The sequence below is a fragment of the Periplaneta americana genome, chromosome 6 (genome assembly GCF_040183065.1).
Source record: "Periplaneta americana isolate PAMFEO1 chromosome 6, P.americana_PAMFEO1_priV1, whole genome shotgun sequence".
NCBI lineage: Eukaryota > Metazoa > Arthropoda > Insecta > Blattodea > Blattidae > Periplaneta > Periplaneta americana.
The window spans coordinates 101,655,127-101,670,284 of record NC_091122.1 but is presented as its reverse complement, the minus strand read 5'-3'; the positions used below and the strand labels follow the sequence as shown (position 1 = coordinate 101,670,284).

At 34.9% G+C, this 15,158-nt stretch overlaps 1 protein-coding gene across 3 annotated transcripts in view; it reads left to right on the top strand.

Moving 5' to 3' along the window:
* Positions 1 to 9,729, top strand: part of LOC138701567 (lachesin-like) — a 49,411-nt gene extending 39,682 nt beyond the window's left edge. For all 3 annotated transcript variants that reach the window (XM_069828589.1, XM_069828588.1, XM_069828587.1), the window contains one exon: positions 884 to 9,729. In XM_069828589.1, the coding sequence (XP_069684690.1) occupies positions 884 to 1,023 (140 nt within the window). In that variant the 3' untranslated portion in view covers positions 1,024 to 9,729. The remainder of the gene's footprint in view (positions 1 to 883) is intronic.
* Positions 9,730 to 15,158: the final 5,429 nt, after the last annotated feature.

Below are 15,158 nucleotides of genomic sequence, written 5' to 3'. Positions count from 1 at the left end.
GAACAATGCTCTGCATACCCTCTTCCACTGCTTGCAGGCGGGTCTTGGGTGGGTCAAGCAGATAACCATGATGAACTGGTGCCAGGAAGTCTGCAGTAAATCTTTCTACTGCTTGTCGCCTAAGTTATTACTAATAAACACTTAAAAAATGTACCTATAATTTGTCGCACAAGTTAATACTAATAAAAACTTAGAAAGTAAAGGAAAAGTAATTTATTCACCCATACCAAGTAACTTTGTAGCAATAGGAAATTCCCATTTGCTGAAAAGGACGTTGAAGTGATTTTCTAGTTGAATTTTCCAGAGCCATGTCTAATGTCTGTGAGTACTGTACATGGCTGTCTGTGCTTCTTACGAAGAATACTTCCCGTTCACGAAATTTATTTATCAGTCTTTGAATCGAACTTTGATTTGAAACTTGGACACCAGGGAATCTCTCTTGAAATAATCTCTTTACAACACAAGCTGATTTTATATTAAACTTTTCTATGAAAGTGTTATAAAATGTTGAATTAAGTATGTTTCGTTAACTTAATTTGTATTGATTGTGTTACGAGATTATTTCTTGTGTTTCATAGTTTTGTTCAGAGTTATAAAACCACTATGTTGAAGTAATTGGTTTAACCATTAAGAATAATTATTTCTATAACATGTATTTAAATTAATTGGTTTACTGTTGGTTTGGTGATTGTAGAGATTTTGAGAACAAATTAGTGAAAATCAGAGTTCTCTTGTAAACACGAAAGTAAAATAATCCGGTTGATTAATATTCTTGATTTTGACCTTCCAATTCCTTTTGCCACTTTCATGAAGTTGTGCTTCACATTTAATTGATGTTCATTTATCTCTTCTTTAAATTTATACTTCTGTTTTTCTTTTGCAGAAATTTCTACACCAAATATTAATTACCCAGGCCTAATATGGGGCCACTCAAGAGGGGCTGCGTGTCAAGAAAGTGGGCTTGTCTTTACAATATTTGCTGCTAGATTAGCATCACATCTGTGTAGAGACATGAGTTCGTAAGTTTTGTCAATAATTTAGATGCAACTTCATGTTTATGTAGTGCATACAAGACGAAAATCTGAGTCATACAGATTATTATTGCTACTGCAGCTACTACTACTATGAATACGATTGTCATCATAACCACGACCACTACTACTATTATTATTATTATTATTATTATTATTATTATTATTATTATTATTATTATTATTATTATTACCACCACTACTACTAATGCAGAGTGAATATAAAATCTTTCCCTGATTATAAGTATTTATTACTGAAAAACTATGCTAGATATAGGGATGCGGTTTTCAACAAATGATACCTCAACTTACCAAGTTTTTATGGATACACCTCAACATGTGCTCCGTTGATTGCCTGAAGAACGTCAGATCGAAACCCGATTTCATGCCATTTTTTCGCCAAAATCTCAATTTTCCGACCCCCAAATCTGAACATTGTGTCTGTTGACATTTCCGGAGGTGTGAAAGATTGCCTCATTAGAAAAACAAACTTGCTTAAGACAGTCATTGTGTCATTCATTTCCTTCCAGAATATCCGCAGCAAATGCAGCACTTAGGGACAGTCGTCTGGCAACAAAGCTTACATGATTTGCACTGTAGATGTCTGTGCAAAATTTTTCAAACCTCTGGAAAACTTTGTACCTTATGTGTTTCAACAATGTTCGGTTTTGGGAATTGGAAAAACGAGATATTGGCGAGACATGGCATGAAATCAGATATTGATTAGATATTCTCCGGGAAACAAAGAGTGCATATTGAAGTGTATACATGAAAACTTGGTAAGTTGAGATATCATTTATTGAAAATCGCATCCCTGTATCTAGCAGTAATAAATATTTATAATCAGGGAAAGACTTTATATTCACCCTGTATTGCTATTATTATTATTATTATTATTATTGAAGGCTGTTTGAAAGTCGTTTCTAAAGCTCATGAACATGAAGTGCTTTTAATCTCAGGCTATTTTTTATATAATTCACATTCTTAAAAATCAATGAAATTGATGTACTCTGAAAATTTTAATAACATTCCAAGAATATGTTTAATTCATATTTATATTACAAATGTAACATCAGCATATCATTTTATATTTTTATGAAAAATAATGAAGTTGTAAATTTTTATACTGATATTGTTCATTTTAATTGATATTATATGTAGATAATCAGTATTAATGCAGGTTTACATTTTTACACTTTTCTATGTCGGAAATAACCTGTAGTATAATCATTCCTTCTAATGAATTGTCATTTTATGTAGACTTAACTTGTAATGAGAGTTGCTATAGTTTTTGAAGTATTGGTACAAATGTCTTCTAAATAATAATGAATTACCAGTATGTTTTGAATCAAAGTAGGTAATTGTCCTCTGCAGCTAACTTGTAATAACTGATGTAGGTTCTAACGAATTGACAGTAACAAGGTAACTATGTACCTTACATGTTTCCCATTATCCAAGATTATCTGGAGATAATATATTTGCGGATTGTTGTAATGAAAGTATTGGTATGGTGTAATAATCGTGTTAACCATATTCCTAAATTTTAAAATCCAATGCAAATTCATGATAATGCATGTTAGAATTGCAAACTGAAGTATTTACAATTTTTATTTGTTGTATCTGTAAATCATGTCTTGCGCCATAGCTTTGTGGTCTAAGGCATCATGTCTTGGATTAGCATTGCAGAAAGAGCACTGGTTCAAGTCTTCATGGGGAAAGACATTTTCTTATGAACTTTCGACCCAGCATTGTGATGAATTGGGGAGATAAAGTAGTGAAATCCGTTTTGCAAGCCAGCTGTAACAGCTACAGAGATCATGATTCTGACCACACCCCCCCATACTAGTTGGATGACCTTGCTGAGGCATGTGGATGTGATGCTAGCAGTTGGCTGTTAGGCCATGGCTCTCCATGGGCTGTCTCACAATGGATCTATAAATCATTGCTTACCAGTAATTATTTCTGTATTTCTCTGTAATTTCAGAAAGGTTATGGTTGGGAATATGTATTTGAAAGTATTGTAATTTTATTCAGAGTAGATAAAGTTGGGTAATTTAAAGAGGGAAATGTTACTATAACTATGTGTGCGTTATTACAGACGACATTTGCTAAGAAAAATTATTGAGAAAACTTGTCCTTCTCTAGTTAATGACTTTCGTTACGATTTAAGCATGTTAAAAGTATATGCCTAAAAATTCCAGATTATTCTTTTCTTTCTCACTGTACAAAGTATAAGGAGAAAGTTATAACTCTACAAAAGATCGATTTTGACATTTTTTTATGGAAGTGCATGTTTTCTCTCTCTCTCTCTCTCTCTCTCTGTAACTGTTCCCCCCCCTCCTGAATTATTTTGCTAATTATCTGTGATTCAAGTGACCTGGAAATGATGTACATGAAATATAATTTTTACCAAAAAATAAGCTATTAAAATACACAAAATGACCCATAACGATTTTCTTCTTACATTTTTATCTTATGTAATGTAAGCAGAGAAATCAAAAAGTTGTAAGTTGTATATCTCCAGAAATGATTGTTCCCGAGAAATTATTTATCTGAAGAATTATGTGTTCTCTACAGTTCCAAGAGAGTGGTCTATTTCTAGACACAGAGTAAACAGTCCACCTCCTCCTCCTTGTAAGATAACATTGGAGTGTATTTGTAGACATGCTAGGATAGAATTCTCCAAACTTCACCAGTTATTTCCATGCTATAAACTAGTTTTATGAAAGCAACAAAAGCACAAATTTTGGAACCGAAAGCAAACATGATTTGTGATGTCATGTCACACATTAGTTAGTGGAAAATGAATTCATTGAGGGAGGTTAGCAATGAAACTTTCATTCCACTTGTTTCCATTTTGCTAAAATGCATTAAGCATCTGTACTTCGTAATTTGTTAGAAATTTTATGTCCTAGTTTGGATTAGGTGACTTTTGAGACCAATGACAGATTTTAGCTTAGATTAGGTGTATAGACTTTCGAGACCAAGGGCAGATTTTAGCTTGGATTAGGTGTATAGACTATTGAGACCAGTACCAGAGTTATACGAGTCTTTCTTATGTTTTAATGGGTACGATTGCTGCCATCTTCATGCAGATAGAATAACTGATACGTTGAATGCCTATGTAAAATGGTTTTTTCTTGTACTCCATGTCAAGACTCACAGAAAACAGGAAGAAAATGCTATCTAAACTGAAGAAGTGCTTGACTGAATCACTATTTGAAAGACGGTAGACTCCCTTTTAAAAATTGATCTATGTCTAGTTGATTTGACTACAATAATAATTTTTGCTTAGCTCTTTTAAAATGTAGGAACCTTTTGAATTTGTGAAAAGAAAGATATCTGTCAAACAGTAGTTTTTTTACATAAAATAGACATTTCAATTACTATATGAAATATTCAATAAGAAAGCATGTGCAATTTTATGATACTTTTCATAGTAATAAATTTGAGTCTTATATGTCGTAAAATCTTTTATACTTTCTTTTCTAAGACATATTGATTTAAATTTTCAATATGTATTGAATAAGAGTTACGTATAACTGTGATTGTTTTCGCGTGCACATAGATAAACATCTTCAGAAGACATCAATCAATCTTCTTAATGTATCCAGCTGTTTGCTGACAACATAAAGACCAGTGTAGTCTATTCTTCAGAAGACATGTTCATACCGATTTTCAAATACAGTTATATGTTCACGAATCATGTTGAAGTATTAAAACTCAAAGTAATTTCATAGATAAAAGTGTTAAACATTAATTTGTTGCCAGAATAACACTATTAGGAAGTAAAAACAAATTCATTCGTGATTATTTTGTTAAAGGTGAAATCTTCTCTTGCGTAGCATATATTACTGTCATTATAAATCTAATTTGATTTTTTTAAAGTATACTATTTCTTATTTACTGGAATTGTGACAGAATATTTCTGTATTGAAAATCATCCTTGCTTATCTTTGGACTTAACAATATCTAGATATAATAACACTTGAGTGCCATGTAATAGAAGTAATGCATGATTAGAGTGAGGATGAGGGGGAAAAGAGAAAGACTGAGTGAAAGAGCATGTGCATATGAGAGAGTGACAGCAAGACAGACACAGGTGAAGAGGAGAAGTTTACTGATGTGATACCAGTATTACACGACTTCTGGAATTTTATGGTGTTTATATAATATGACAATATAGATTAATTCATTGTCTTTATTTTCCGTCCAAATAGAATTTCATTTTTCAGTACAATGGCTAACCTAATTTACTTGATGAAGTGTAGGAATACTTGTATAAAAGTAGTTTTTGGAGTGGTATAATTAAATGTAACAAATCTAGGTAGCTTAAGTTAACTGATATTAGATACCTATTACTAGATACCTAGTTAACTGATATTATCTTGTAGTTGATGATCATTATGTATTTGCATACTATTGACAGAGAACAGGGGCACAACTTTAAAAACTGCATGTCAAGTAGATGTGTAACTTTCATAGTTTAAGATTTACTTTTATAGAGTTGACAGCTCACTTGAAAGCATGGGAGTTTTACATGTTTTTGTTCTTTCAGCATATTTGTTGAAGAATGAAAGTGGAATTACAGAATCCGAATTAGTCATATGAATAATATATTTTTAGGACGTGTTCTTGGCAGGGTTGTATTCCCAAACTTTACAGAGCCGGAGCTCTTTATGTTTTTTAACCTTTGGGGGAGAGGGAAGGTTTGGATGCAATAAAATAAAACAAAGAAAGAAATGCCATAAAGTAAGACACATTGTATTGCAAAAGTACAGTATAATCATACTACATCACATTGTACAATACATCAACACTACAAAATTCCAGCATATACATTTTTCTCAACATATTGATGTGACCATTTCGCTACATGAGTTCTGGTATCATAAGCTGAATGATGCGATCTCAACCGTGTTGAAATATAAGGTTCCAGGTTCCAATCTCTTAAGGCAGAACAATGCAATTTAATGAATTCAGTGAAGATACAAGTGATATTAAAAAACCTGTTCCTGGTAGGAGATATGGTTATGTTCATCATGCTAAATCCCCATTTGCACTCAACTGAACTGCACTGTATGAGTTTTGTACAATTTATTCTTGGGGGACATGGTGGCTATTGTCAGTATAATCTCGATAAGCATTTTTGACTTTGAATGTGTTTAGTTTAAACATATTGCAGAGCTGTTCTATCTCTTCTTCGCCATACCTCACAGGTAAATCGGAGGGCCACTGGTCACATTCAAGAACTTTGATTTGATTGAAGAGCTCTTCATATTCAACAGTTTTAAAATCAAGTGCTGTTGACGTAGATTCACGGCTAGATATTGTTGTAAGTAGTCTCTTCTTCAGGTTGTTTGCAACACTAGACAAAAGTTGTTGTCAGTTAATGGAAATAATATTCAGGTTATTGGTTAATAGTATGGAACGAAACTGTCCATTCTTGATCGCTATTTGGACCTCTAGAACTCGCGTGCCAGGCTTCTCATCGAGAGATTCAATGAAGCGAATGCATCACTTAATTAGTTTGTCTGCATAGAATATAGAGGCATTTCTATTCTGTAAGTTTTCAGAAAAAATAGATACTTCTGCTAAAATGTCATACATTATTGGGCAAATCCAGTAAGAATTGTATGGATGAAAATTGCCTCAATAAACCGTTATACATGCTTCTTTCGTAGCTTCTTTGGCTTTTAAAAAATGGCTAAATAAAGAGCTGTAGCCAAACCAAACAGTTGAAACTATTTATAATGAACTGGCCACCTACCTAGTTGTTAGAATATGGCTGATTTTATTCATTGCTTTGTCGACCTGTACAGCACATTCAGCTGAAGTTGATTCGTTGGTGACCTACTGTATAAAGTGTATAGTTTGTCCAAGACTATTTGAAAATGATTGACACCACCTACTTCATCAACAGTGTCGGGTCCACACATGTGGAGTAATGGTCAGCGCATCTGGCCGTGAAACCAGGTGGCCCGGGTTCGAATCCTGGTCGGGGCAAGTTACCTGGTTGAGGTTTTTTCCGGGGTTTTCCCTCAACCCAATACGAGCAAATGCTGGGTAACTTTCGGTGCTGGACCCCGGACTCATTTCACCGGCATTATCACCCTCATTTCATTCAGACGCTAAATAACCTAGATGTTGATACAGCGTCGTAAAATAACCCAATAAAATAAAAAAAAAAACAGTGTCAGCTAAAGCTAACTGTAGTCGATGATTCATACAATGCCAAATATTATATTTGGATACTGGGATGAAAATTTCTGGGCTACTCCAAATTGTTTACCCAGCATAATGCTGGCACCATCGCTTGTAAATCCTATCAAATGTTGTTAGAGATATTCATTATCAATCCCTTGTTTATTAAGACAGCATAAAAAACTCTGAAATATTGTCTCAGACTTTTGATCAGAAAGTTCGACTAGATCTAAAAACAAATAGTTGGGTGGTTGTTCTTTGCTTATTTCACATTTCAAATGGACTATGACTACTGATTTTGAACTTAGGCTGGCAGTCTCATCAATTACAATGGCTATTTTCCCAGATACATCCTTTATTTTTCCTTAGAGACATGTTCTATAATCTCACCAGCACTGTAAGGAGAATGCAAGGCAACGCCAATGCCTACTCCATTTAGCTTCTGGAGCTCAAATTGTCACTGTAAGGGTGGTCATTCTGCTCAATGTAATAATCTGATATAAAGTTCGCTTTTTTTGCTTCACAGTGGGTTGCACTCGTTTATATGTGAACATCTTCAATTGATTGCTTTTCAGACATATCAATAATTTTTGTGCTATATTATGAGCACTGGATTTCTTGTGTTCAATGATTTTTTTTCATGGTGACTTAAAACTGATCTGATTTGATCTGATCTGTTTGATCCATAGTAATTTACTGAATATGAGCGCCATTCATTAGATACAGAAATATACTCTTTTTTAATGAACCTAATGTAGTTACTTCATGGCACACTTTAAGCCTAGCTTACATTGCTTACAATCAATCCACCGACAAGCTTCTTTTTTTCTTGACCACATATTCCATACATTCGGCCACTCACTTTGCAGGCTGGCTTTTTGGCTTTCATTATTTTTAACATTATGGTGTTGAATATTCTTTGCAGTCATGCTGGAACTGTCTGTATCTTTTATAATGAGATATGTCTGGTTGAATTATTAGGTTCATCAAATAGAAGCGATGGGCTTGAGATATCAAAATATCGGGAGAGGAAGCTTTTGTAACTCCACTAGTAACAGCAATGGCACGAGAAAAGAAAGAAGTTAATGTTTTTTGTCTGTGTTTATTTTGTTCCATATTTATTAAAGGGCAATAGATAAAAACAAAAGTTTCAAACAGTATTTTAGTGACGTTATAGGCAGGAAATTAACTGTTTATATTTCACTTCGTAAAATAACTGGGAAACAACACATTTCGGTAAGTAATACCATAGACCTGTATTGTACAAAGACGCGAAAACTAACGAAATACGATATGAAACAGAAGTGAACTAGGAATGTGATCAGTTCGCGCAGGCACACTAAAGTTTAGTTTGGTGGTTGTCCTGTCACTGATTCTTCCCCCATTTCTCACCACACACTTCATCTACGGTCCTAGTGGTCACGTGATCCTTTACTTCCGAACTTGTTCCGATTTTCTAAAGGAAGCACAGAAAATATAATCGCTAAATATTCTGACATTAACTAAGATATCGTTACCTGGGAAAGTATTGTGTGTCAAAACAGATTTTAAAATTCCAAATCAGTGCCAGAGCTCCGCTCCACCTTCAAACACAGTGCCGGAGCGTCGCTCCACTCCGCTCCACCACATCCCTGGTACTTGGACAAAATATTTTTAATTTCATTAGTATTACACATAACCACAAAGATTAAACTTGCATCTTTGTTTGAGGGATAAATGTTGGAAATGTCATTTAATAGTGTAGAAAGTCTGCCTCTGCCTTGAAAGTGAAAAATTGCTGCTCAAATCTAATGAAGCATCTTCGTTTACTGATATGAGTGGCAGCATAATACATAACACTGCAGCATGCACTTTGTGTAGTATCAAGTTTCATATTGACAGGTTTTATGTTACTATATCTGTATCTGAATTTAATTTGTATTCTTCCATACTGTTCATTCAGCATCATTTTACAAATACAAGTGTCGTGTATTCATTGGTATACATTTCAGCTGTTACCAGCAATAACTTTGTATGATAACAATGTAAAACCTGTTAGTGTTGCTCATTTTGTACTGAGATGTATTCTACAGTTAAGAGATCTGTTTTTATTGCATTATAATGCAATTGTCATGGTTGTAATAAGAATTGTGAAAAAATACTTTTAAAAATTCGTGATCATGTAATGACTTTGTCTTTAAAGTTGTTTGAAAATAATTGTATTCAGTTTTATGCTTAGTGTAGAATACAAATTAAATACAATGTGTGTATATATATATAATCTATTCTGTAATTGCGTTTACTTTTACAATTATTAACTTTCATTGGAAACTCTGTTGATCATTAATTAGATCATAATGCTATAAAACATCTGGAGAGAATTTTTTCTTTTATTTTTGGTGTATGAAGTGGTTTTATATACTGTATTATATTCGGATGTACAGTAACATCACTGGATAAGTCTTGTATTGTACTCTGTATTGCATTTTTAAATAAAAAAAATGTTCCATTGTAATTTCATTCATGATTTCATTTTCAGACCTCAAATATGACGATCGTATATAGAATGGTAAGTGTTGATAGTTGCGAGATTTGTACAAAAAGTAATAAGTCTGGTAGTAAAAATTGGTGTATTATCAACTAATCTACTAATCAAATTATCTCCTTCAAAGTAGTAGTTTCCTTGGGAAGTAACACACTGCTGTAGGTGTTGTTCCCACTGCTGAGCAGTGCTGAAAGTCGTCAACTGAAAATACCTTCAGCTTCTTTGTCACGATCCGTTGTATGTTTTCTACAGTTCCAAAATGACTACCTCCGAGCTTGGGGAAAAGGAAGAAGTCACACTGACTCAGATTGGGCGAGTATGGGGCTGCAGAACTACTGAAATAGGTACCTTTTTTGGTAAAAAAAATTAGGTGACAGATGGAAAGGCCCTTAGAACGTTGGGATATTAGAGCTCCCACCTCACGAAGTAACTGATACTGAGTAACAGTAGAATTGTCAGTGCTGGCCACTGAATTAAATGACAGAGAAATTTCCTGCTACCAAAATCTGTATGAGTTGCAATGATGTGACTTGTACAATGTTTATAATGTGTCAAAAGATAGAACAAGTAGTTTAATTCAATACCTAATTAATTAATTAATTAATAAGATTTTCGGCGTAAGATATTTCTCAGGTATAATCAGAAATAATAAGCTACATTCTTTCCTATTACCCCTCATTTTTAAACATAAAGGGGCGAAAAACTAGTATGTAAGAAGCTTTCATCCTTTGTTTCGCCTCGAATTTGAAAATAAACCTGTGCGTTAATTGGTAACGAAAATTCACAATAATACTATATAGCACATGAACTAATTAGCCACTGCAGCCAAAAAAAACTACTGGTAATAACAAGTTGTGAAGATTTTGGGTTTATGAACCCATTATCAAGATTTAATTTGTACAATGTTTCGGAAGTACACAGTGGGCCAAAAAAAGGCACAAAATTTAAATGGTTATATTCCAATAGCTAATGATTTCACTTGAAAGTTTATTTCACAAGCAAATTTCACAGTCTTTGTACACTGGGAAAGTACTGTAATATTTAATTTTTTACCATTTATTAAACATTATTTTATATATTTTGTAAGGCTGTGCAAAATCGAATGTTTATGTCGAACTAAGCATTATGATCTTACGAGTTCAGCAGGCCAAGCCGTTTGTTGTGCTATCATTTGTGTTCTTCCGTTTTGAGTTCTCATTTTATGAATAATGAGTCGCTTAACGAATGATAAGACAAGATTTTCATTAAATATTTGCCCATGAAATTGTAAGGAACTACGCTTAGTGAAAATGGTCTGTTTCAAGTGTAGTACGATTAATTAGCAAGATACGGACATGATATACCTTCTGAGTGATTACTCCGTGAAAGATCGCATTTCTCAGATTCTCTGATTGTTTTTGCTGAAGTTTAAAACTAGATCTTAATCCTATGGACTATTGTGTATGGAGTCAACTATAAAAAGCAGTTTACTACGAAAAAAGAATTCGTAATATTGAACATTTAAGACAACATCTTCTTGAATGTTGGGACTGACCTGATCAAAGACAGATATCCAGTGCTATTGGACAATGGAGAAGACGCCTACAAATGGTTGTGTGGGCAAATGATGGCCACATAGAGCATCATTTTTAATTTTGATTATTTGAAAGGTTATTAATTGTATTAATTTTACCAACATTCAGTTACTGCATTTTGAAGTAATGAATTGTCTTCAAAAACCACATTTTTCGCATCATTGTGTATTGACCTCCATAAGATTTTAATTGAGCCTCAAGAAACATAATAAAAAGTCCTGCTCATCTTTAAAGTCTACTTTTTCCAGCAGTGTATTCATTATAAATTAATGTTATGTATTTCCGAAAATAGAGTATTTCTAATTTTATGCCTCTTTTTTTTTTTTTTTTTTTTTCGTCCACTGTGTATTTATAGCCTATATTCCTTCTCAAGGTTGTATCACTTAAGATCTGAAAGGATAGGGTAAATGAAAATATATCAACTCACAATTGGAAAACTCAAAATCCACTTCACTATCCAATCACAATAAAAACCAGAAATCCCATATAACAAGCAGAAGACTCTTTATACTTAATTGGCAGCACTAAGGGCTTTAAGTTGAACTTTAGTTGCTAGCCTCTAGGGTTGCTACTGTCACCTCATCACAGAAAATGCGAAATCCGGCACAGTTTATTGTTCCTAGTACTCTCAGTTGCTAACTGCTTGCATTGCTGTATCATGAGAAATTAAAAAAATCACTTAAAGCTTTGTGATTGTATGTACTAGACTGAGGACTTACCTCCTAGAATTACAGTTCACCAAGAAATCGTAAGAGGTCGTTGAAATCATTTATTTCCTGTGGGGAAATGCAATCACTCGAATACCATTCTTTCATGGTTCTGTGTTCACACACACACACACACACACACACACACAGTATAGATTATCTCCTAGGGTGTCAGAACTGCTCTTACATCTTCTAGAATTCAATTGCCTTTCCTCCCTCTCTATCCATTGATCTGGCTCCAATTCTCCTGTAATTATAGCTTCCTGTACACCATCCCTGTCATCTATGGCAGAGTCTTGCACATTTGTCCAAATCCGCGGGCTACCCCTTCGCTGACCACAACGGGCTGAGCAGTGTCGCATGGAACTAGCCCGTGCCGTCACCCTGCACCACCGCACGGGTCGCGGCGGACTGCTTGTGGAGTGGTTTAGTGCAGTGGACTTGTTTGTATCAAAGCATGAGCCCAAGCTTCCGCTATCAGTTATGAATTGAGTTGGCGCGGGTTTGTGCTTGTATGTACGGTTCGATCAACGATAGCTACTGTTTCAAACATTTGATTTCTGTTTTTCAAGATGAGTTCAAATAATGGTGTATCGCAAAGAAAATACAGTCTCTGTGAGGCTATTACACTATCAAAATTCTTTGACAAAGAATATTATGCTAACATATTACATCAAAGATCTTTGATAAAAGATAGGATTTGGGGTATATTACACTACATGAAATCTTTTCAGAAGATTTTATCAAACATGACCTAAAATTAGGAACAAATTTCTCCTAACACTTGTTCCACAACAGTGAACAGGCGTTCCATGGATTTGTTGATACTAATATTTACGCGTTAAGTTTACGATTTGTTTACACTGTTATTTACGCGTTAAGTTTATAACACCATGAATAAATATCTGGTCAGGGCTTAAACCATGGATTGTAAGACGTGATAAGAGAGGCATACATCTAAACTTATTGAATGAGCTACAATGAGAGCACTTGAAAAGTTATACAAATTATTATAAAATATTATTTACGTACAAATGGCTTTTAACAAACCCGCAGGTTCATTGCCGCCCTACATAACCCCGCCATCGGTCTCTATCCTGTGCAAGATTAATCCAGTCTCTATCATCATATCCCACTTTCCTCAAATCCATTTTAATATTATCCTCCCATCTACGTCTCGGCCTCCCCAAAGATCTTTTTCCCTCTGGCCTCCCAACTAATACTCTATATGCATTTCCGGATTCGCCCTAATAATATTAATATTATATTATAAAAATTATTTATTTACATTTCATTTGCTTCATACTCTGATATCAGAATTTTTGTGGTAGCAACAATCTAGTTATATTTGCGTTCTGCCATATTTGTTTCAAGGTATAGAAATCTTTTATCAAAGATAACAAGCTGCACTTATATTTAATAAAAGATCTTTTATCAAAGGAACTTTTACAAAAGAAAACCCATTACACTGTCATATATTGTATAATATATATTTTATAAAAAGATGTTTGCAAAAAACTTTGATAGTGTAATAGCAGCCCGGAAAAACTTCATCACAGACACCGGCTGTGAAAGCATACTTTCTAAAATACAATCTTTCTAGATAAAAAGTAGTGAAGGAGAAAATCGCTGATAGAAAGTTTAAAAATACAAAGTCGGATGAAAATTTCAAAAAGTACCATAGGGACAGTTTTTAAATCTGCGTTCGACAGCAGTGGAAAATATTTTAATTTTGTACTGTGTCCTGTATGCTTATGCCACACGCCAAGCGCAAGTAGGAAAGGAGTAGAATGCAATCAACTGGTGGGATGATGTCACCGCACTGCTCAGTGCGGTGGGCTAAGCTGGGCTGCGTAACCCAGCGTGATGGGCTACGAAGCGGCCGCGCCAAGCAGTGTTGGTCTTGGGTGGGCTGGGCTGCTTAAGCATTAGGATTGACAGTGCTGCACTGAGGGCTAGTCTGCAGGACTCTGGTCTATGGTCGACGTCTTCTCTTTCTCTCTGGTGAGATCCATTCCATAATTATTTTAGATATTCTTTCCTGTGGCATCCTTTTAACATGCCATACCATTCTTCTCTATGATATATGTGATGTTTGGCTTCTCTTTTACTTCTATGATTTAATATTTTTTCTAATGGCGGGTACTTCACTGTTGTTCACCCACATGAAGCCAGTGTTGTGTAGACTAATTTATCAATAGGGTTGTTCCCCAGGGTACATCATAGGAGGCTGGTCTATGCTAAACTCATGATGAGATGAGAGATGATGATAGAGATTTGTTGAGATGCCACAGGAGAACTCAGAGCTCCTGGAGAAAACCCTTGTGTTACCTGGACCACGGGCACGGGCTTGCCCAACACAAGTTATAAATCGGGGGCATGCCAGGGATCTTTCCATTCTTGATTTTCCAGCTGATCTTAAAACATTTCTGTAGCTAAGATTTAATTTGTTTTCCTCGTAGGAATTTGCCAAACTTCTGTGCCATATGTTAAAATGTTTTGAATTATGGTTTGATATCTGTATGTACGTGTGTGCGTGCATGTGTGCGATTTTCTGTTTTTTCGTAATATTTGTTCCACCAAATGAAATTTATAGCTTGTCTTGTTTTTAGAAATTCTGTATTTGTGTTGTATTATCTTCTAACTGTCCCGCGCCATGGTGTTGTGGTCTAAGGCATCCTGCCTAGGACTCAAGTTGCGGAATGCACATTGGTTCGAGTCCTCATGCAGGAAGAAATTTTCTCATGAAATTTCGACCAGTGTTCAGGACCGGTGCCCACCCAGCATCATGATGCACTTGGGGAGCTATGATAGCGAAATCCAGTTGTGAATGCCAGCTATAACGGCTGGGGGGATCATCATGCTAACCACATGATACCTCCATTTGTGTTGGATGATCGTCCACCTCTGCTTCGGCATGTGAACGTGAGGCCAGCAGCCGGCTGGTTGGTCTGGGCCTTTCAAGGGTTGTGACGCCACGGAATATCTCCTAACTGGTCCATTTTTGTATCTAGGTAAGTGCATTCAGTACAGGGTTTTAATTCTTTTCCATTATCAAACTTTAAATGTTCCTTTTCTTTTCCTATGCACAACTTTTGGTTTTTCTATGTTTGTGGAA